The sequence below is a fragment of the Nuphar pumila genome, chromosome 3 (assembly GCF_984573655.1).
Source record: "Nuphar pumila chromosome 3, dmNupPumi1.hap1.1, whole genome shotgun sequence".
NCBI classification, from domain to species: Eukaryota; Viridiplantae; Streptophyta; class Magnoliopsida; order Nymphaeales; family Nymphaeaceae; genus Nuphar; species Nuphar pumila.
In genome coordinates, this window is record NC_143251.1 from 117,505,418 (window position 1) to 117,530,958 (window position 25,541).

At 35.8% G+C, this 25,541-nt stretch overlaps 1 protein-coding gene across 3 annotated transcripts in view; it reads left to right on the forward strand.

Annotated features, from left to right (window-relative positions):
* The window catches only part of LOC149843423 (En/Spm-like transposon), a 150,358-nt gene that overhangs the window by 96,050 nt on the left and 28,767 nt on the right, over nt 1-25,541 (forward strand). For all 3 annotated transcript variants that reach the window (XM_089999786.1, XM_089999785.1, XM_089999784.1), the window contains exons 9-11: nt 20,043-20,157; nt 20,756-20,963; nt 21,062-21,253. In XM_089999786.1, the coding sequence (XP_089855912.1) occupies nt 20,043-20,157; nt 20,756-20,963; nt 21,062-21,253 (515 nt within the window). The remainder of the gene's footprint in view (nt 1-20,042; nt 20,158-20,755; nt 20,964-21,061; nt 21,254-25,541) is intronic.

The following is a 25,541-nucleotide window of genomic DNA, read 5'->3' on the forward strand; positions in this document are numbered from 1 at the left end:
ATTCTAGGCAGAGACTGACAACATCAAGCCACTCAGACCATGTCTCAGTCGTCAATCCTACTCTTGAGGTCAGAAAATCAAATCGCATACGACATCCTATTGACAGGTGGGTTAGCTATAACAACTTCTCCCTAGATCTTCAACTGTTTTTAACTGCCATTATGTACTATCAGGCAGCTACTTCTACCAAATGGGTAGAAGCCATGAATGATGAAATGCAAGCCTTGTATGAATGTGGAACCTGAGAAGTTGTTCCCATACCACCAAACAAAAATGTTGTCGGATGTAAATGGGTCTATAAAATAAAGTACAAGCCAGATGGAACCATTGAACGATATAAGGCAAGGCTTGTGGCAAAAGGATTCACTCAAGAAGCAGGGCAAGACTATGATAAGACCTTTAGTCCGGTTGTAAGAATGGGAACGATTCGAATTATCATTTCTCTGGCTGTTGAACATGATGGAAGTTGAGTCAACTTGATGTGAAAAATGCATTCTTGCATGGGGATTTGTAGGAGGAAGTATACATGGAACAACCCTTAAGATATCAAGAACAAAATTGTAAATCCCATGTGTGCAGGTTAAAAAGGGCTATCTACGGTCTAAAGCAAGCATCTCGCTCCTGGTTTGATAGCTTTTCGCTGGAGATTCAGAAACATGGATTTTCACGTTGCATGCTGGACCACTCATTATTGATTTTTAGAAGCCAGCCTGTGACCACTCTATTATTAATCTACGTCGATGATATTATCATCACGGGAAACTCTGCGGGCCACATTCAAGAAGTTAAAGACTTATTAGGTCAGCGGTTCAAAATGAAAGACCTTGGAGTTCTGCGTTATTTTCTTGGTGTAGAAGTCGATAACCAGGCTCATGGCTTGACACTCACTCAGCACAAGTACATCGTAGATGTTCTCAACAAGGCAGGCATGAAAGACTGCAAACCTCTAGGAACTCCGAGTGTGCTTCATTAAAAACTTAGTGCTCATGATGGCGATCTGTGTGATGACCCCACTAGGTATCGAAGCATAATAGGAATGTTGCAATACCTCACTTTTACTAGACCTGATATTGTTTATTCAGTCAATCAAGTGTCTCAATTCATGCATGCGCCACGTACTGGACATATGGAAGCGGTCAAGAGGATCCTTAGATATCTGAAAGAGACTATTGGGGATGGATTGACATATTCACCACAGTCATGCAAAGATGAGCACGAACTTACTGTGTATTGCGATGCAGACTGGGCAGGAGATCCTGACGAACGAAGGTCTACATCCGGATATTGTGTCTTCATTGGAAGAAATTTAGTTTCTTGGAGTAGCAGAAAACAAAAAGTTATCGCTAGATCAAGCACTGAGGCTAAGTACAAATCCATGGCTTCTGTTGCTGCCGAAGTCACATGGGTCAGGCATCTACTAACAGAAGTAGGAGAAAAGATATCCCACACTACTTTGCTATGTGACAATCAAAGTGCTATCAGCATGTCATTCAATCCATTACATCACAGTCGTGCTAAACACATTGAGATCGACCAGCACTTTGTGAGACAGAAGGTTGAAGAAAAGGAGATTGAGCCTGAGTTCGTCAGTACTGAAAGACAAGTTGCAAACATATTTACCAAAGGGTTAACAAATGATCGTTTTTGGATGCTTAAAAGCAAGTTGTTCATGGTCCAAAACCATGATCAACTTGAGGGGGGGGTGAAAAAGGTACAAGGAAACCTTTTACCCGATCCAAATTATGTACAGGAGGATCCTACCCGATCTGGATTATGTACAGTACAGTGTAATTGTAACATTGTAACTTTTTTTTTTAATCGGGTCTGGAAACACCAGACCCGAATCCACTCCCTTGTAATGTAAAATAAATACAAAGTTTTAGGTCACGATTTCATTCAGAAATTGTGACAGTCGCAGGCCCCCTTTCTCGCATTCTTCTCTTCGTCTCTCTCTCTCTCTCTCTTCCCAATACAGGTGCAGATTGAATTCTAACAGTAATAGGGTCATAGCATCGATAACCTCTATAATGATCAGTATATCCAACAAACTTACACCTGCATGCCTTATCCTAGAATTTGTCACGTTGAGAACTGTCAATATGAACATAGCATATACAGCCAAACACTCGCAATTCATTATAGTCAGGGTGAACCCCAAAGAGTGTAAAATAAGGAGATTGATGCTGTAGCAATTTTATCGGCAATCGATTTATGACATACACAACGGAATGAAAAGCTTCCGTCCACAAGCTTAAAGGAAAATGAGTGTCATGTAACATGCTCAATACGGTTTCTACAATGTGTCGGTGTTTTCTTTCTGCCACACCATTTTGTTGTGGTGTATGTGGACAAGATATTCGACGACTTATTCCATTATCTTGGAGAAATTCAGTAAATTTCTTTGATAAATACTCTCCCCCACCATCGCATTGGAAATATTGAATTTTAGACGAGAATTGATTACAAACTAAAGCACAAAATGAGCGAAAAAGCTTGAACACTTTAGATTTGTGTTTCACAAAATAAATCTGAGTGTGTCTAGAATAACTATCGATGAATATAACATAATAACGGTTGCTTGATAAAGAAGATTGTGGGGTTGGTCCCCAAACATCAGAATAAACAATTTCAAAGGGCATGATTCTTACGTAATTGAGTGTAATTGGACAACATGACTCTTACGTAATTGGCAACTAGAACAAAGAGAAATATCAGACCCAACACTCAAACTAGAATGTGGAACAAGTCCACCAGACACAAGTTTCTCAATAAATGAATGATTACAATGACCCAGATGACGATACCAGATCTTTGGCTTATTACACTGAGATAGATTAAAACAATCTTTGAATGACATTGGATGTGAATTTGTTGAAGCATCACGAACATGAGGAGACTCCTTGAGGACACATATTTCTTTGTCGTTCTCCTTCAACGAGCGCCTTCTTTGCGAGAAGATCCTTGACACATACAGAAGGAGTCAATTCGACAGAAGAATTAGTATCATCGACAAGTTTAGAAACAAAAACAATATTTTTGACAATACTGGGAGCATGATAAACAGCAGACAAACATAAGGAGGAATTAGAGAGTGGAAGGGAAACATTTCCAACATGAGAGATAGGATGAAGAGCACATTTACCATGATAAGAAAGGGGTTTCGAAATCTTACCAACATCATCTGTCACATGTGCAGCAGCCCCGGAATCAATGTACCAAGTTCCTTGCTCAGTCTGTTTGAAGTTCAACCCTGAAAGAGCAGAAATCAGGAGATCAGGAGATTCTTCACATTCTCATTTTCATTATCTTTAGAGCCTTCCCCTGCTTTTCCTCTAGTAGAAGATCCTGCACCTTGCCTTTGTTTTGCAGATTATGACAGCAATTTTCTTTATTGTGCCCCCTTTTATTATACTGAAAACATATTGGTACATTTCTAGATTGTTGGTTCCTTGGAAACGAGTTAGGTAAGATGGTGGGCGTGGGAAGCAATCCACGACCTCCTTCATTGTTTCTTCCATGTCCATGTTCTCCTCCAAAACCTCCACGTCCTCGGCCTAGCACCATTCCTGTGACAAGTACATCATGATTGCTGAAATTTAGTGCCATCTCCTCACCTCTAATGGTAGTTTCACGCGTAGATCTTCAAAACTGGGGCAATGAAGAAAGACATAGGAGAGAGGTGACCAGCATGTGGTAGTCAGATCCAAGACCATTCAGTGTCTGTTGAACTTTTTCTTTGTTAGGGATTTCGCAATCCACCATGGCTAGTTGATCTGTGATACTCTTGACTTTGTTCAAGTATTTTGTAACTGATAAATTCTCTTTCTTCTAGAGCTGAAATTCTCTCTTTAAATGCAGAATCCTAGCCTCTGAAATCTGTGAGTATGTCTGTGCCAATATCTGCCACAATTCCCTAGCCGAACATTCATTTGGAATGGCCACTAATACCTCTTGGAAGAGAGTAGAGGTAATGTAGGCCACAACCGCCTGATCTTTTCTCCTCCATGATACAAACTATGGATTACAAACTAATCTGTTGGAAACCTCTCCATTATCATCTCGCTCTTCTTGCAGGACAAACTCTGGTGGTGCATGAATTGTTTCATCGAGGTGTCCAGAGAGATCCAAACTTCTAATGAAAGGCAAAATTTGCCTCTTCCAGGTTAAGTAATTCGAGTTGTTCAACTTTTCAGATACGAGTTGGCCAAGAAAACTAAACGTAAGAGAAGGGGAATCCATGAGGAAAGATAAATAAGGGTCGATAACACGAAAGGCAATAAATAGAACACAGCAACCCAAGGGAACACTCGGTCCAGTAATTTAATTACCTAGCAATACAATTCTCGCTCCTTTTTTTATTTAGGGTACGGGTACAGACAGTCTTGCTTCAGGCAGTCAGAAATAATCAGCAGTGCTCCCTTTCTCTTGAGAAATAGGTCAAATCTGGTTTGATTCTGATTTGACCAGGTCTGCCGTTAATCGTCAAAAGTGGGGCAGACGCTAGGGCAGAACACACCCCTATCCAAGTCCTGTAAGCAGATCTTAATGTTTCATCGAGGTGTCCAGAGAGATCCAAACTTCTAATGAAAGGCAAAATTTGCCTCTTCCTGGTTAAGTAATTCTAGTTGTTCAACTTTTCAGATATGAGTTGGCCAAGAAAACTAAACTTAAGAGAAGGGGAATCCATGAGGAAAGATAAATAGGGGTCTATAACACGAAAGGCAATAAATAGAACACAGCAACCCAAGGGAACACTCGGTCCAGTAATTTAATTACCTAGCAATACAATTCTCGCTCCTTTTTTTATTTAGGGTACGGGTACAGACAGTCTTGCTTCAGGCAGTCAGAAATAATCAGCAGTGCTCCCTTTCTATTGAGAAATAGGTCAAATCTGGTTTGATTCTGATTTGACCAGGTCTGCCGTTAATCGTCAAAAGTGGGGCAGACGCTAGGGCAGAACACACCCCTATCCAAGTCGTGTAAGCAGATCTTAATATATATATATATATATATATATATATATATATATATATATATATATATATTTTGGATCTCACGACAATGATCAGAAATAATGTTGACGATAAATGAGAGGGAAATCAAATTCGATAAATGAAAGAAGCAAGAAAAAGGAGATCAGATCTGGCAAGAATTCAGATCTGTCGACAATACCAGATCAGACGTTATGTGAACAAATTTCAATTTGTTTCAAATAGAAACAAGGATTTGCGTTAAGAAATAAGAGGAGATCTGATACGTGGTTCAGATCTGAAATCAAGACCTAGATAAACTTAGGAGATTTAAAACGTCGGCTGAAAAAAATATAGATTTGAATGAAAGAGAGAGATTTGAAGTCAACAGAAATCCGATTCAATCAGGAAAACAGAATTTAATTTTGGAGAAAAAGAAAGGATCACAGTAGAATAGAGATAGATGTTGAGGAGGGAAATAGAAACGAGAAGGAAGAGGAGAAAAATGGAATCACTATACCTGTTAGATTATTGGATCTCACAGGACACACCTGGAATCAGATTCGCACAATACCATGTGAGCGGTCACGCACCAGCGTTCAGCCACTGCAGGAGAGAAAGAAAGTTGAGAGAAAGTGGGGCGGCAATGAGAGGTACAATTCATGTATTGAATCGTGCCATATATTCCGCAATATATATATATATATGTTACAAGTTGGATCGGGTCTGGGTTACATTAGCCTAGACCCGATAACATCAAATCATGTTACAGGTTACATAAAAGGTTCAGATCGAGACTCAGATTCAGACTCGTAGACAATATACATTCTCAATAAGAGAGGTGTGAAAGGGAGAGAAAGAGTGTAACACACCCAACATAAAGGGCTTCATGTTAATGTAAGGGGAGGAGGCCCAAGGCAAGTCACATTGCCTTGGGTGTGTGGAAAGGAAAGAAAGGGTGAGAGAGAGAGGGAGGAGAGGCGTTCCCTTGGGAGATAAAGGAAAGAGAGAGAGAGAGAGAGAGAGAGAGAGAGAGAGACTAAAACAAACCTCAAGAATCAATTTCATCAACTTGGGTTCTCTCTCATAAGTTGCTTATATAGAGAGAATTGCCCTAAACGGATCCAGGTATGTAACATCCCAAATTTTAACTCAAAAATGTGTAGATTTTTTTTTTAAAACCAGCAGTGTCATTTATGGCAGTGCCTTGACTGAATTGAGCTCTAAGTAGTCAGCCTGCACAAGCATCGACGTTTAATAGTTCTTTAGAAACAAATTCGAGAAAAGCCAACCAATTGATAAAACCCTTTATTTCGAGATCACATTTAAATTGGAATTCATAGTGGAAACATTATTTTGAAAACGGTTAAACATTTTGGTCGGGTTACATGCATGTAAAAACACCTCTACCAAACCATAAACAAATCTAAATCATTCATTCCATAAATCAATTGCTTATGTAACGACCCCAACTTGTACCCTTAGAAAGTGCAGAATTTTATATTTTTTTTAAACAAGTGCGGAAACAATCCCTGAGACCCGAGGCCTTTATAGTTCCACTCTCCATTGGATAACCAACCAAAAGGATCTTATACTCATCTTTCATACCAAACTAAAATTAAACCAACCTTTATTTATTTAAATGTAAAGAGTCTGAGACATAAGTAAATGAAAGTAAAAAGCAAAAAAAAGGAGCCACGCCGTCCAAGTAATCTGCCATGTATTCGTGTGGTTCTCTCGTGACTCTTCTCAGAAGCAAGTCTTCCCCACTAGGTATCTGAGGCTGCGAAAAACACAAAAAGTAGGGTGTCAGAATCCAAAGAATTTTGTGAATCCCTCTAATGAAACAAATAAGCATAAAGAACATAAATAAGATTCATGCAATAATTTAGACGGATACATTTATGACAAATTCGTAATTCAATTAATCATTTATGTAATAGGAAACAATTGTTAAGCATGAGGGACAATTTAATAATCAATAGGGACCACAAGTTAAGCAATATAGAGATTTAGCATGGGGGAACAATTGTTAAACATCATGCATTCATCAATATATCACAATTAAGGGAACGAGTAAATATGCATGATCTAATGCATAGCAGGAGTTTTCAATGCACATGTATGAACACATTATTATCTTTAGTCAAGTTTTTTTTCCATATGCATGTTCCTAATAATTGCACACAATTTAAGTTTATCTTTTTAATTACTGTTTCCCGCGGATACACCAAATGGGTAAAATCCTTAAGGTTAAGTTAGGCTTTCAGGGTAACTTAGCACACAATTTTTATTTTATTACTGGGTTTCAAACTTAACCCTCGATCAATATCAGGAAACAACATCATCCATCTGAACATTAGAAATCAGCATCGAATGTCGTGGACACCAAGGACATCATCATCTACGAGTGTCAGTTTTCTTGGTATACCAAAACAAGAGTTGTGTCTACAAATCACCCCAGGCAAAGTGGTTGATTCTTCTTAAAATCGTGGCTAGGAGAAGAACCTTAATATCGGGTTCAGGGGCAACAACAATGCACACGGAGTTTTTGTATCCTCACGGTTCCCAAACCGCTAAGCCCAAGATTACCTTTCTTTAGAAGGAACATCAAGGAATTGTTAATTACACTTTTCTCTTTCTTATCTTGTTATTAAAATCAATTCCATAAATTTGCAAATCAATATGCAACCATAAGCTCGCAAGTCAGCATGCGCAGCTCTTCACGGTCTACCACCCATGACAACAATAGAATAGTGCAATTAAAACCACAATATTAAATATGATCTTTGCAATGCATAAACAAGTAAGGAGTACACCGGCTCGGCATTCCACTGCCCATGATGATCCACTTTGATCATTCATGCATTCATATGCAAAAATCATTAGAAACATGTCAATGCATTCATTACATGCCATATGCTTTTTTATTCACAACCATGCATGCCAAATTAATACCACAAATTCACATTTCCAAATGCGAAGCTCATCACGGGACTCCAGCCCGTAGAAAAATGCAAAACAGTGCAATATAGTGAAATAATATACATATGACTTTTGTGATGCATTGAAACAAGTAAAGAATGAGCAATTCCAAGATCGAGGCTCATCAGGCCTACGATGATTCATTTTGATCATCGATGCATCATATGCAAAAATCGTAACAATCGTGTCATGAATGCAATGATATCAACATGCTTTTAATATGCACACTCATATTGGTCGAGTAATAATGTGCATGCATTAAACATCCATATGCATATGTTCACAACATTCATGTGCATGTACTTATGTGTACGCATTCACATATATGATTTCATTCATGAGAGCTCAATTTAAAAATGTGAACATTCCTATGTCCACAAACCATACATCATCTCATGTACACGCATGTGCTTAAAGCAACGTACATATGTTACAATGCTTAAGTATGTTGTGTCAATGAAAGCACCTAAAAAAAATCTTTCAATTTCCAGCATATTTCAAAAACCCCAAGTAGGCGGCAACCCACATATAATCAATATATAATTCTGACAACTCGCGAACTGCATTTAACTAGACCAACAAAATAAGCATTTACATTGCAACAATATCCTTTAACTTAGTCTCATATTTGTCCCTCATTTTAAGTCTTAACACACTGTTAACACCATTTCTCTACCTTCCTGTTCCACTGATCCATTGCTTTCCATCAAAGAAATTTGTGTATACTATAATAGCTTATTAAGCATCCATCTTAGTTCTGAAAGCGCTCTCTATTGGATGATACATCTTGGGCCACATTTGGGATTAATACCTATGAAGGTACGTTGGACATAGCTGTTAGAAAACAAAGGGTTCGATAATGAACCCATAAATGCACACTTAAGGTGCAAATAGACAAACCCACTAAGGGGCAACCAAAAGCACATAAAGTGCTAAACCCATAAATCCACAAAGGGGTTAAGCCAAAAGGCTAAAAGAATATTTCTTTATTATGAGAAATAAGGTAGAAACCCTTTTACAATGGAGCTAAAGCTCCTTCAAGAATATCTAATATACAAGGGGAAGTCCCCTATTTATAACTCCAAAGAGGAGCAAGGAGGGGCTCCTCTTATAGACGTTGGAGCCCCTCCAACACTCATAATTGTGACCGTTGGAGGGGCCCAACGTCTCTAAGAGTGGGCCCCTCATTGTACTTTGAAAAGTACGAAAATAAAAAGGAAAAAAAATAAAAAATAATAAGAATTACAATCTATTCGTTAGATAGAATATGCGTAAAAATTAAGTGAAATGACTAAACTACCCCTACGGCTAATAATACAGAAATATATATTTTATATATATAATTAGGTAGATATATATACATATATACCATATATGTATATGTATCAACCTTTATATATATATAATATATATGATTACAATTATTGAAGAATATATTTTAACACCCCCCCTCAAACTTTGCGTGGGGGAATAAAAAGATTGAAGAATACAAGAGGAAGAATCTCAAGGCTTCAAGAGTCTTCAGTAAGAATGCCATTGAAATTTGCAAATGTCTTACTCCAATTGTCTTTAATAGTGAGCACCTTTCATGATCTATCCAATGTACTCATTTCTATCTCATCTTCAAGATCCTGTGGAACAAACCAAGAAAAAGTTTAAGTAAAAGATATCTTTGTACTTTAATCAAGTGGAATATTCCAAACAAGATGAATCAATCAAAATCATTCATAAAAAAAGAACAATGGTGCAAAAAGATATTCTATGCATAGTAAAGACATAATTATTTTATTTAAAGCACAGTATCTGTCACGACAGGATAATTACTTATGCATGCAAACTATTTTTAGAAGACCAACCTTTAAAAACATATCCTTGAAAATAATTAAAAATGAGAAAATTTTAAAGTGTATCCGGAAATGTATAATACCATGTAAGAAAGTAGGTGAAAAATAATAATAAGAACCCATAATGGGACAAATATGAACCCATAATGGGAATAAAGAAATAGCCCACGAAGGAACAACACAAGAAGCCTTCAAAGTGGTAGCGCATAAGAAAATATATGAATCTTAATTGAGTGAGGGATTAAAAAGCCATTGTGAGTATATGCATACGATATCATGTAATGAAATGAATAAATACTAAAATGGTTATTTAATGAACATACTCCAATCATACTTTATTCAGGTATATTACTTGAGCTTACAAGACGACAAAGACAAGTGTTATTGAATTGAGTAATTCTCTTAAAGGAGATTTCACAAAGGAAATGCTCAAGAACATATGATAAAAGAGAGTGTATAAAACACAAGAGTTCAAAAAGTTTCACTTGTAAGACAAAACAACCAAAATATATTCTTTGATTAAAAGAAAACATGTGCACATTGCAATTTGTGCTATAAAATGAACATGAATTAGAAAATCTCATATTAAAATCAAATTTCAAATTCCCATAGATATAAAATTTTGTAATTCTCAACAATAGTTCATCCATTGCAAGCAATCACCTCATTAAACCTCCAAAAACCCTCAAATCAAGTGTATAAGCGACTAGAACAAGAACATAAATATAATGCCACCAAAGGGTCAAAGACACACACGAAGGTGTGTAAACAACTCTTGTCTACATATAATAATACTTGAAATGAGTGTATGACTAGAACAAGAGTACAAATGCCAACATGGACTAAAAATCACACATAAAATGTGAATAAACAGCTCTTGTATATATATATAATGACACTCTAAATCAAGTATGTTCAGCTACTAGAATAAGAGTACAAAGTCAACCATGGGTTGAAACACATACTAAGGTGTGACAACACATCTCTTGTCTACATAAAATGACACTTGAAATAAGTGTATCAGCGACTAGAACAAGGACACAAAAGCCAACCATGGGCTAACATCACACACAATGGTGTGAAACATCAATCCTTGTCTACATATAATGACACTCAAAACAAGTGTGTTCAGCTACTAGATCAAGAGAACAAAGCCAACATATTTCTTGTCTACATATGATGACACTTAGATAAGCGGCATAAAACGAGAAAACACTTGAGGTAAGGAAGCTTGTAATGGAAATACAATTAAAGAACATTAATTTTTCAATATACCCTGAAACACTATGGTTTCAAACCTTAGACATCCATCGTAGGTATATATAATTAAAAGCATCCAAAATAAAATCAATGGTAAAAAACAAACGAGTGACACACTCATAATCAGGGATCACATAACATGTCATTTAGAGTCAAACTACAAGTTGACAATCTAAAATGACATAACACAAGGTGCACATAACTCACCCCAACAAACATCTATGTAATAACAAGGCCAAAAAGTGATGCATTATATAACAACTTGTGATGGACAACATAAGAGTGCCCTAAAAGGCAAAGAATACGCTTTAAAAACAACATTTTGGGATAATCAAGACTAAAACCAAGCTTTAATATTCTTTGATTGTAATGAGATATGCGAAGACATAAAAATGCTATAAGCACTTCCAGTGTCCTACAATGGACAAATAAAATAGTCAATAGCAAGTCCACTAAGGGACAATTCATACACAAGCCTTGAGAAAGGCACTAAAATATAAAAGCTTCTTTAAAGAGTATTCAAACAAGCACTAATACTTTCACAAAAGAGACAATAGGCATACAAGCACAAATACTTTGAAGAAGATGTGCACAAAGGCACTCACATAACACTTGAACAAATACGCTCAAAGGAGTGAAAATAAGCAAACATGCACAAAGGCATGTATCTATTGAAAGAGGGCAATGCTTGAGACTCTCAAGCTTTAATTATGCAATTACATTTTCACTTCAATGTAAGAAAATGAGAACATATTACGGCCAACGTAGGCATCTTTTAATAGAAGTGATATAATCAAGAGGTTTGGAAATTTCATGTGAAAAATACAAACAAACAAGTTTATAAACTTGCACCATTAGAAGATAATCCAAACTAATGAAGTCTTTTATACCAAAAGATCTTATTATGCAATAAATACAATATGGAATTTTAATACTTACCAAAAAAACCTTTTAAAGATTCTTTAAATAAACCAAAAAAACATTGAAGGACCTTTACAATCCTTCTTTTCACAAAGATCGCGGAATTCTCACAAATAGTTATCATTCACAAGAACCACTTAGGGTTCATACAAAAAAATGAAAGACTTAATTCAAATGTGAGAAATTTATATTCAAGAATTACCAAATTCATATATCAATTTTTCACAAAAAGTGCACTAAGACACACAAACAAGAGAGGACCTCAAAACAAATTAGGTTTCATATGAGAGTCAAGAGTATTAAGCAAAAACCAATAATAATCATTTAGCAAGAAAACATATATAATTTTAGAAGTTGACTTATAAGTCAATCATGAAACAAATATGTAAAAATCATCAATCTTACATAATTGAAGACAATTTTGAAAAACATAAATTACTATTATATGTGATGGAAAATCGATGAATGCGTAGTGAAGTATGTGAATTATCACAATCCTTCATATACTAAAATTTTCAATCTCAACCAAATTTTCTTTAAGAGCTTTCTACACATATAAAAGATTTTTATTACAACCATTTGTGTTCATTCATGTAAAAATCTCTATAAAAAAATATTTGTGTACAAACACAATGCACAAGGGCACAAGGAGAACTCTCACAAGTGCACAGCGGCGTGGAAAAAATGAACTTCAAGCTTTTAATACTTGAAGTCAACATAAAAATAGAAAACTCCTAAAGCCATACACGAGTTCAAGTAGGATTGACATTAAATTTTAAAAAAAATATGATATAAGACCCATTTTTTATCAATCATATATCTTAAAAATAAACAAGTTTACCAATTTTAAAAAGAAAAATTTTAAAACATGCGAACAAGTGAAATGCGATATGCGAAAAGAAAGGGTTCTCAAGTACCACAAACACTAAAATGTGCAAAATACATGCAAGAAAATAGTTTCATAATGCATAATACTTTAAGAAAAGGGATACATACCGAATAGCTTCAAGAAAGAGAAAAAAGCAATGAATACTTCACCATTCTTTGAAGTTTCTTGAGCGACATGCTTTTCGATGCACCAAAAGACAACCCGATCATGACCTCGCTCTGATACCATGTTAGAAAACAAAGGGTTTGATAATGAACCCATAAATGCACACTTAAGGTGCAAATAGACAAACCCACTAAGGGGCAACCAAAAGCACATGAAGTGCTAAACCCACAAAGGGGTTAAGCCAAAAGGCTAAAAGAATATTTCTTTATTATGAGAAATAGGGTAAAAACCCTTTTACAATGGAGCTAAAGCTCCCTCGAGAATATCTAAAATACAAGGGGAAGTTCCCTATTTATAACTCCCAAAAGAAGCAAGGAGGGGCTCCTCTTATAGACGTTGGAGGGGCCCAACGTCTCTAAGAGTGGGCCCCTCATTGTACTTTGAGAAGTACGAAAATAAAAAAGAAAAAAAATAAAAAGTAATAAGAATTACAATCATATTCGTTAGATAAAATATGCGTAAAAATTAAGTGAAATGACTAAAGTACCCCTATGGCTAATAATAGAGAAATATATATTTTATATATATAATTAGGTAGATACATATACATATATACCATATATGTATATGTATCAACCTTTATATATAAAATATATATATGATTACAATGATTGAAGAATACATTTTAACAATAGCCTGATTTTCCAGGCCTGCTTGACTTACCTTGCTAGTCTTAAAAGTGAGGCTTCGTTTGGGGCCAATATGCTTGTTTGACTCCACTCGGCTAGCTGCCAGCCCATCAGCCAAGCAACAAGGTAAAATTTTTATTTTTAAAACTTACTGGGTTTTTTTTTCAAGAAAAAAAACAGGGTACAGTCCCTGCCGAGCCCACTCGGCTGGGATCAGGGTGGTCCTGCTAACAGTTCCTGCACAATTTCAGACCACAAACCTGTCCTCCAGGATTCTCTTCCCAATAGCCAAGCAAATCCATATATTTTGAAAAACAAGATGTGGCATTCATGTGTCCACATCAAATGTATGTACAGTCAATGGGCTTCCTAATTCTGAAGAGGCAACAACCTCTTCACCTGATCCTATTGAGTAGGTGCAAGTAAGACATCATTAGCAGATCTCCCAGCCAGTTGATCGGATGGCTCAACCACAAGTAGCATAACATCTGATAGCCCAATGAAAAAAAATCCTCTTTACATCTTCTCCCCCGATATTAGGATACAACTTGCAACCAAGCAAATGCCTCTGCCTTCACTGTAGCCATAGCCAAATACTAGACACAAGGCATGGAACTACATCCGAGGCCAAGTGATGCAGTGTAGCAAAGATCCATCAAGAACTGTGTGATACGTCCAAACAAACATAGATGAATACAACCAAAACACATCCATGGGAATCGATTTCCACCAAAAGAAACCTCTAAATAAGTAGAGTTACTACCAATAAAAATTTGTTTTAGCATATACATAATTTTTTTGTTGCATGAAAGAATGAAAATATCAAGAGTACAACTATAGAGGAAGATCCATGCAACATCCTCTATGTGTTTTTGCAAAAATATAGATATAAACACTTTTTTCATGGATTTTCATCAAATTATTGCATGGAAATCCAATCTATATTAATTTCTTACTTGATTCAAGAGAGAAAACCCATACCATGAATAAAAACTTGAAGAAAATGATGGTGGATGTTGAAAAACGTAGGTAAATGGTGAGATGGTCCAAACTCCTCCCCTTCTTCCTCCTTTTTCCTCCCCTTTCCTCACTTTATCTCTCCTCTTTTTTTTTCTCTTTCTCTTTTCTCTCTCTTTTCTGGGGTCTTTTTATAGGCCTCGTAGGGGAGGTCGCCCCTCCCTTTTTCTTCAGCCTTCTCTAAGAGAGTTTCCAAAAGATGGAACTCTCTCTCTCCCTTTGTTTCCTAATTTTTTTAAACTCTTCCAAATGTTAACTTTTTCAAAATTTTGTCAAAAAAAACTTAGTCTCTCAAATTCTCTTGAACTCTTCCATAGGTGTTTAAGGGCTCTTTCAAGAGTCCTAAACAAACCTCAAAATAAATTTTTGGAATTGCATTAAATTATTTATTTGTTTATTTAATATTAAATTATAAATAAGTTTCCAAAAATTACCAAATTAATGTTGGAGGCTTATTAACATAAATAAACCCCAATTTAAAGGTTTTTGATTAATTTAAAGTTAGAAAAATCATTGGGCATGGATTTGGATTTGGATTTGGATTTGGATCCGGATCCAAGATCCAAATCATCTCTGAAATCAAAATGGGTTTTGAGCTGGATTAAATTCAGATTAATATGGGGCTTGGATAGAGTCTAAATCCATATTAATTTGGATCAAATCCATCTGATCCGGTTCGATCCAAGGCTGGACCCGAACCGACAAACTGCTCAATTTTTTAAAAAAATGCGATTTTCAGGCCAACCATTGTCTGAATCGAGAAAAATCAAAGATTGTTGCGCTTAGAATTTTGAGACGCATCTAACGATATATAACTCGAATTTTGCTTCTGAAATTCACCCGAAAATAACCCGAATTTTGTTTGAATTTCACTTGAATTTAAAGGTAAAAAACAAAACTTTTTCTCACGTTTCGATTGACTCGTTTAGACCTAGAAAATGAGACCTCGGTCAAACCCAAACTCAAAAACATCGATTTAAAATCGAGGCTCAAACGATTTTTCTTCCAGACTTAGCCAAGTGTGAAAAATACACGATATTACAGTTCATGAGTTGGAATTTAAATGAAATAAATAAGTATAAAAGCTAAAGTCTCCTCGGGATCAATAATTGGTTCTCATGGCACCTTTGCAGCTTTTCGCAACCGATCCTCAGCTCATTCGTTATCTATAAATTATAAGTAAGGTGTCAGACTCCCAACCGAATCTCAGTAGGATATACATTAATGTTGCATGCATACACAACACTGAGCATACATAATCATGTATTCATAACATCACACAACACATAGTAGCAGGCATTCAACAGAATCACTACAATAGTTAAATTCAAGAAACACATTATCATGACATGTCATTAAATATCACATCATCATCGACAAGCTTTCAATAAAAACAATAAAATAAACATAACTGCACAAATATAAAGTAAAGTGATCCTAATCATCTAATTAATTGTTTCTCTTACTTGCACCCCTGCTGGTACTTGCAGGATCATGTCATCGCTTCAGCTAAGACCACTTGGGTGTTTATTATGCTTTATATTTTTAATTACCCGAATGATTAACTGAAGTTAGCAATCTAAAAAGGATGGTTAATAACGGAGAGAAAACCCTTAGAGGCTTAACACAAATAGGATCAATCCTACACTCTACAGAGATAGGGACATACCACCTAGGACAAATTGGTAGTCTGCCTCCCTAACTCTTGTGACTAGAGACCAAGTTGAACCTTTCGCCCATATAAACATGATTTTAATGATTTGATTTATCACAATACAATCAATATCAGTATAAACATGCATCAACATACTTTCATGCTGCATACAAAATCATGAAATCGAAGTTGAAACACTAAAGAAACAATTTTATTCAAAAATAGGCACCTGTACACCGAAATACATATTGGCAAAAAAAGAATTTAATTTTGAATCAAATACAAATCATGCACATGGATATCAGATCTATCATAATGAACAAATCATGGGCTGATCATGAATTAATCAAATATAAATCACAAATAGACTAATATAAATCATATTTTTCTGAAAAAAGCTCCCATAAACCCTAATCAGCATGATTTAAATGAAATTATTTATGAAAATAAATGTGGTCCTATAAAATGAAGCATCTAACATGAATATGATCCAGATTATACAGTACATGAATCATAATAGCAATAAACCATCAAAACCCGTTTTTCCCAAAAAGAAACCCCCAATCCCCAAAACTATTTTCTCTATTCGGGTTCTTTCATTCTTTTTTGAGTTTTATTTTGATTTTTACTATAAATATCAATTTAAATAGGATCTACACATGTTGATCACATCAAATACACATCCATCATGATTTAAAAATATTGAACAAGATTTTTATGAAGAGTGAACATAATTTAGGGTTTTTCGTAGAAGACATTTTTGGTAAAAAATCATTCGGAGGCCCGTAGCCTTTTGAAATTATGAGATGTCAGTCCAAACACGTGTTTAGGACTGATATCATCCAATATACATGTCTGAAAATTTAATTCGGCATGCATATGCACCCTTGGTGCTATGCACACACACACAAGTAAATGAGATCATACCTCGAAAAGGCAAAAGACTCGATATTAAACAAGGCTCTAACACTGAAGAGGATCTCTCCTCGTCCTTGCACACTATGGAGGTACAATCACACAGCTTGCAAATCTTCAAGCTCCTTTAATTGAGGTCTGGACCTATGAGAACTTGGAAGTAAGAAGAGGGAAGAGAGCGAGAGTGTTAAATTCAAGGGGTCTCCTCCCTTCTATTTATAATGTTTCAAAAGGAATTTCTTTGCATATGGGTCTCTTCTTTGACCCCAAACTCTATCATTCCAATCTCATAGGTTTCCTAATTAGATACGTAGGACTCATAATTAAGTGTCTAATTAATGAAATAAAAGGGGAGTGTCACTTGACATCTTCATGTGCAGTGCTAGATGAAGTTTGGTGTCAGGGTGACCTTCCAGGAGGCATACAGACATGAAGACTCAACCAAATTTGATGTTTAAATAGTCGATTTCATAGCTCTCGAAATGACAAACATTAAGGTTGACTCTGATTTAATCAATGAGTTGTTGATCAACCAAAATTTTAGCCGAAATAGTAATGACATTGTTTGGGGCATCCCACACACTTGGGTCTTCACTGGGTCCAAATACCATATTAGACCCAATTAAGTTTTAAATTTGTATTTAAACATAAATTAAATTTAAATATTAATTTAAATATCTAATACAATTTTAAATCACCCTTAATACCAAATTTTATTTTTTATTTAATAATCATAGAAAATTCTCGAGTATTACAAGGTTACAAGTCAGACCTCGAATCTTATTCCAACAATCAAATTCAATCCAAATGCCATAAATTAAAAAGTCTAAACAAACCAAAAGTTAGGCCTAAAGGCCTTGTGCGTACAATGCCTTGCCCAGTGTGGGCAGCCTCATGCCTGGGGCGTGCGTGAGTCTCCTTGGGCTGCATCACCTGGTGCTCAATTTTTCTGACAAAACGCGTATCTCGATTGTCTCCCTGGTGAGAATGGATATAGTGAACTATGATTCTTATTGAAAAGTGGCATTGTTATGTATAAGGGAAGTTTATGTGCTATGAAATGCAATACTAAAATTTCCATCTTCATTTAGAACAAACAAATCCTATGCATAACACAGTGTAAAAAGTTTCCTCCTAAGTGCGTGATGGGATATGAACAATCAAAACACCTGTTAGTTGTTAAAAGTAATTCTTCTGCATAAATTTATATTATCACCAAACACATAAAGGCCTAAATCCTCTGTAATGAACACAAAAGGTATAGAGACAATCTTCAATAACAGTGCTATTTGTTCATATTTATATTTATTTAAAGAAATATCTTCTAAACTAGCCTAAAAAAACCTGTTACATGAGCATATATTTACACTTCCTTTCAAATAGATGGTGAATACTAAGAGTTTAGTGAGAAGAAAACAACACCATGGAGCTGGCATGGATATTGCAAGAGTGAAGATTACACTTCAACGACAAAGAGTGGATCAATTTGCCTGATTTCAAGTTGTTGGTATCAAAGCAAGGGTGCAGCAGTTATAGTGGTTGATGAAGGCCAAGTCTATGCCATAGTTATTAGTATTGTTCTCAGCAAATTCTTGACAAGGTTTTTCTTGGTACTTGGAAGTTTTAAAAGTTGAGGCAAATGTAATGAATAATGAAAAATTAAAATAATAAGTTTTAATGGGTTTTTTCTTAGGGAATTATAATGAAACAGTGAGAAATGTTTTTAAAATTTAAAAGAAATATACACTCAAATATAAGTATATATAAGAACAATTTTTTGAAATATTTTGATAATATCATGGTATTATCCCAATATATATGTTATGGTGATATTTTAAGAATATTTTACACATTTTTCTCGGAATTATAATGAAACAGTGAGAAATGTTTTTAAAATTTAAAAGAAATATACACTCAAATATATGTATATATAAGAACAATTTTTTGAAATATTTTGATAATATCATGGTATTATCCCAATATATATGTTATGGTGATATTTTGAGAATATTTTACACATTTTTCTCGGCTAGTGAACAAATGTTAATATTGTGACATTTTCAAAATATTGGCAATATTGGTGACCATCGACTATGCTCAGCACCTACTGCTTGGCACTGGATCTAGGTGAATTACACACACACACACACACACACACACAGAGAGAGAGAGAGAGAGAGAGAGAGAGAGAGAGAGAGAGAGAGAGAGAGAGAGAGAGTTGGCACTGTCTAAACTCCAGCCATTTTAGTGGTCAAGCTAGCAAGAGGGAAAGATGCACTGTGCGGAGTCATGAGGAGGGAAAGAAGGGAGTTGGGGGTTGTGAGAGCGCCCCCCCCCCCCCCCCCCCCCCGATAAACTGAGCTTCCCCATGGAATGTCAGGAAGCCACTTCTGAAAACTGATTTATTGGTTGACGTGTGATCGAAACACCTCACCAATTGAGGCTTTGGTTATAAACCAAGTTTACCCAACATGTCCACGGTCTTTTTGGTATGGACCAATATGGCACAAAAGACAACATTTTCTGTGTCATTCAAACAGGCCCTTATGTATTACATTTCATTGCTTTATTAGTTTTAATCTCTAGCTTTTTACTGGTTTGCTATAACCCAGAAATTTGTGCAATGCCACAAGCATCATGTTTGTGCATCTTCTATAATGGCATTGAACTCTCGCAGTTATCTGCGAACTTATGAGATGTGCAAATGAGAGATGGATGGCCTGTTGACCAACAGCTAATTTGTGTTTGCTGTTATATTTTTCTTAGGTTAAATCTTCTTATCTTTATATGCAGAAGCTGAAGCAAGACCTGGAGGAAATAGGAAAACAGATTAAAGTTCGTGAGGATAGGCTGAAACTTCTTGAAGTTCAGATGAACTTGATTGAACAAGAAGTGCAAGTTTTACAAGGTGCCTGATAATTATCTGTGTTGCGCTCTGCTTTTCAGTTGGTTCTTATTTGTTTTCTTTTTTTCTTTATTGCACACTTCATAGGGATTTAAGAGTTGAACCAAGAAATAGACATCATCACTGTTTCATTGTTGATGATCATGATTCCAGTTTTTACCATTATTTGCAAGAAATTAATTGTAGTATTTGAAAATATGGAAACAGTTACCAATCTTATGGGCATGTCTTAAAACTTAAATTCTTCATTGGAGGAAATCTTACAGGGTGTTCTTTTTGTGGTTTCTTAGACAGAAGGTATGGGGACAATCTTCTGTTATGTGTTCAGGAGCTCCTGCTTGTTGAGTTGTGTAACTCCTTAAAATACTCTCCTTATGGGTGTGTTTGATGGCACGGGATAAGTTTTTCCCGAAGGAAAACCTTCTGGTTTCTGGTGGGACCCATGCGTGCCATCAAACATGTGATTTAATCTCCCGTCTCCGCCGTTTTTGGGGAGTTAATATCCTCAAAAAGTGAGGGGGAAAAGTGACTTGGGGGATCACATATAACTTATCCATGTACGAAACATGCCCTATGTGTTTGTAATTGGTGATGTATGCAGCTTCAAGCAAAAGCCATGGTTATGATGGAACTGATAAATTCAAGTATACTAAAGAACATGTCACCAAAGCAATAGAAGGAAGGGCTGATACTGCTGCTGCAATTCTGCATAAGCTCTCGGATGCTCAAAAAGAACATAGTCATTCCATACAGGATATAGTTGGCATTGTTGCTCTTCTTGGGACAGTTAATGACAAGCGACTTAGTAGGTAAGTGTTTTATTAATTGGCAAGTTCCTTCTGAATAAAGGGATCATCTCTGTAGCATATGTAATGCTTTGCCTCTGAGTCTTTTTTCCTGTTGATAGGACATTATCCGAGTACTTGGGAGAAAGGTACCTGCGGGCAATTGTTTGCAAATCATATGTGTCTGCAAGAGCTCTAGAGAGGTATTCTCCTGATGGAGGCATAGACTGGACCCTTGCTCTTCATGGAGAAGCAGCTTCTTTGAGCAGGACAATAGATGAGAGATTTTTTGTGATATGTCTTGATGATATCAGGTATGTTCTCCAACACTCAAGGCTGAATTGCTTTATTTTTTTCATTGTGTCAGGCTCGTGTTGTTTTAATCAATCAACCCTTTTGTAGACCAAGCTTCTTGTTTTAATGTTTGAACTGCTTCTAAAGGGCTTTCCAACTTGCTGGATCTTGACAAGTGGAAAATCTGACGAATTGTTCATGCACACACGCACACATTCAAGCATGTTATACAGTTATATAGAGACATGCAAACATGTATATGATAAATACACAATTCCTCATTTCACTTTTTCTCTTTTCCTTTTGTTCCTTGACCATTTACAACCTTTTGATAAAGTGCAACAATTATGTTGTTTGAAGCAACTGTAAAGAATAGAGAGCCTTCAAGCATAAACCAAATGCCCATCAAAGAATCCAAAGTGGACAATCACAAATGCCACTAAGGGCACACACAAAGAATATAAAAAATTAATATTTTATTGATCCACAAGTATGCAAAATGCATACCTACAATGGGGTAAACACCCCTTATTTATACACACAAGAGAGAGCAAAACTAGCTGTTAGACTGGCTCTAACAGTTAGATTTCTAGCTGTTAGAACCAGTCTAACAGCTCGTCAACTGCCTGTCGACTATAGAAAATACAGAAAAAGAAAAAAAAATACAAAAAAGATATTATACATATATATATATATATACATATTTGAATATGTATACATATAGATAAATACATACATATGTATAGTATATATACATTTTAACACTGCCCTCAAACTTACGGTATAATGTGTGAAAATATCTCAAGAGAGATATAGTGCTACATACGCACAACCACCACAAAGGGAGAGGTGCACAAAGGCACAAGAACACTTAGAACAATGTACACAAAGGTACAGAAAGAGAACTCAAATGCAAAATATAAAGAATTTTATTGAACAAGTTGGAGGACAATGCTCCCAACCATGAATGAAAATACAATAGGGGTTCAACCCCTTTTATAGAAGAGAGGAAGCCTTGGAGGAGGGGCTCCCACTAGTCGTTGGAGCCCCTCCAACGGTTAGAAATCTAACCGTTGGAGGGGTCCAACGACTAGTGTTGGACCCCCCTCCAAGGTTGACTAAGTCAACTTTAATAAAAAAGAAAAAGAAAAGAGAAAAAAGAAAAAAAGGAAAAGAAGAAAATAAAAAGAAATAAATTACAAACATATTTACAAGTGTAAATATGCGTAAAATATAACAAAAGATAGAAATACCCCTGGGGTTACATGAAGGAAATATATATATATATATATATATATATATATATATATATATATATATATATATATATATATATATCTTTTGTCATATACATATAAAAATATATATATAGGAGATACAATTTAACACCCTCCCTCAAACTTAGGGCGAAATGACCGAGAGTTTGCCAAGAAAATTGAATCTAGGAGAGCATAGAGCCTTGGTGAAGAAATCTGTCAACTGATATTCTGAAGTCACGTATGGAAGATCTATAATTCTTTGCAAGTATGCTTCTCTAACGTAGTGGCAGTCCATTTCAATATGCTTTATGTGTTCATGAAATGTGTGATTTTTGGCAATGTAGATTGTACTCTTATTATCATAGCACAACTTAGTGGGTCCTTGAACCTGAATCCCCATATCCTGTAACAGTTGATAAATCCACACAATTTCCATAATTGTAGAAGCCATGACTCGATATTCTGCTTTTGTGGATGACAGAGACACCTTTTGTTGTTTCTTGCATCTCCATGAGATTAGGGATTCGCCTAAAAAATACAAAAGCCTGTAGTGGAGTGGCGGTTATTTGGGTCACCTCCCCAATTAGAGTCAGTATATGCAATCAAATTTAATTCAGAGGATGAGGAAAGAAAAACTCCCCTGTTGATAGTTCCTCTTATGTATATGTATCTTTCGTCATATACATATAAAAATATATGTACATAGGAGATACAATTTAACATAATGATCATAAATCTAGTTGTTAGAACCAGTCTAACGGCTAGTCAATTGCCTGTTGACTATAGAAAATACAAAAAAAGAAAAAAGAAAATACAAAAAAGATATTATACATGTATGTGTATAGATATATATATATATACATATGTATAGTATATGTACATCTTAACACTGACCCTCAAACTTACTGTAACGACCCCAACTCATACCCCTTAAAAACTGCAGATTTTTTTTAAACAAGTGCGAAAACAATCCCAAAAACCCAGGGCCATAAACACAACCACCACCACAAGGGATCTTATACTCATCTTTCATACCAAACCATAATCAAACCAAACTTCATTTATTCAAATGTAAAGAGTCTGAGACATAATTAATCAAAAGTCAAGAAAGCAAAAGGAAAGAGTCACGCCGTCCCAAGAATCTGCCATGTAGTCGTGTGGTCCCCTCATGACTCCTTTCAGAAGCAAGTCCTCCCCACGAGGTTGTAAAAAACACAAAAAGTAGGGTGTCAGGATTCAAAGAATCTTATGTACGAATCCCTCTAATTAATCAAACAAATAAAATTAATATAAATAAGATTCATGCAATATTTTAGAGGGATGCAGTTATGACAACTTTATAATTTAAATAATCATTTAAGTCGTAGGAATCAATTGCTATACAAGATAGAACAATTATCATCAATAGGGAACATCAATTATGCAATAAAGACAAGTGTCATCAATATGGAACAATTATTAAGCATGAGAAAACATTTAATAAACAACAGGGATCGCAATTTATTCAATACAAACATTTGACATGCATTAGGGAACAACATCATGCATCCACCAATATATAACAATTAAGGAAACAAGTAAATATGCATGATCTAATGCATAACAGGAATATGCATGATTTCAGTGCAATGAATGAATAATTTCTTATCTTAAATCAAGTTCTCTTTCATATGCATGTCCCTATTAGGATGCACACACATTTAAGTTCTTCTTTTTAATTATCATTGTCTGCGAATACTCAAAACGGGTAAAATCTCCGAGGTCAAGTTAGGTTCCCATGGTAATTTATCACACAAGTTGTATTTTATTACTGGGTTCCAAACTTAGCCCTCGACCGATATCAGGAAACAACACCATCCATCGGAACATTAGAAATCAGCATATAGTGTCGGGACATCAGCATTCACAAATGTCACTTTTCTTGCTATACCAAAACAACAACTGGCACCACCCTCAAGCAAAGTGACAGACTCTCCCTAAAACCGTGGCTAGTAGAACTTCAATATTCGATTCAGGGGCAACAACGCACACATCGTTTTTGTATCCTCACGGTTTCCAAACCGCTAAGCCCAAGATTCCCACACTAAAGGGACATCAAGGGAACGTTAATTATACTGTTATCTTTTTCTTGTCTTGTTATTAAAATCAATTTCATAAATTTGCAAATCAACATGCAAATATAAGCTCGCAAATCAACATGTGCACCCCCCGCAATTAAAACCACAATATTAAATATGATCTTTGCAACGCATAAACAAGCAAAGCAAGGAGCACACCGGTTCAAGGCATCCACCACCTATCATGATCCATCTTGATCATCTATGCATTCATATGCAAAAATCTTAAGGAACATGCCAATGCATTCTTTCAATGCGTCCCAATGCACATTCATCTATGACAATCTAAAGATGTGCATGAAACATTCATCTATGACAATCTAAAGATGTGCATGAAACAATATTATACATGTGCATGAGTTCACAACTTCATTTCAATTTCATGCATTCATTCCATACACGTCTATATCCAATGCATGCTTTCATGTAGTCTAAGCATTCATGTAAATGCATGCTTTGTCTTACACGTTCATGTGACATACATGCTTTCATGCAATTACACATCTTAATCAGTACTAACATTCAAGTGATGTGCACATGCCAAACTCATCCGTTTAAGGTATGTACATGCCATTGTTATTTTGATTAAACATATCATGTCAACGATTCCATTCCATAGCATGTGATCAAATGTACCCTCTTAACAGGAAATCTGAAATAAAAAGAAAACATACATCACATTTTTTTTCACGTAACCCAGCCGAGCCAGTCGGTTGGGTCTAGCACGCAGCCAGACCCACCCAGCCGACTCAGTCGGCTGGGTCAGGTACTCAGCCCAGCCGACCCAGTCGGCTGGGGCTGACTGCCCCATGGCTCAGCCAACTAGGGTCGGCTGGGCCCAAGCATGAAATAAAAATTTTATTTTAAACTTCCTTTTCCTTTTTTTTTTCAAAACATGCCCAGGCCGAGTGGCTGGCCTGGCAATGACTGCC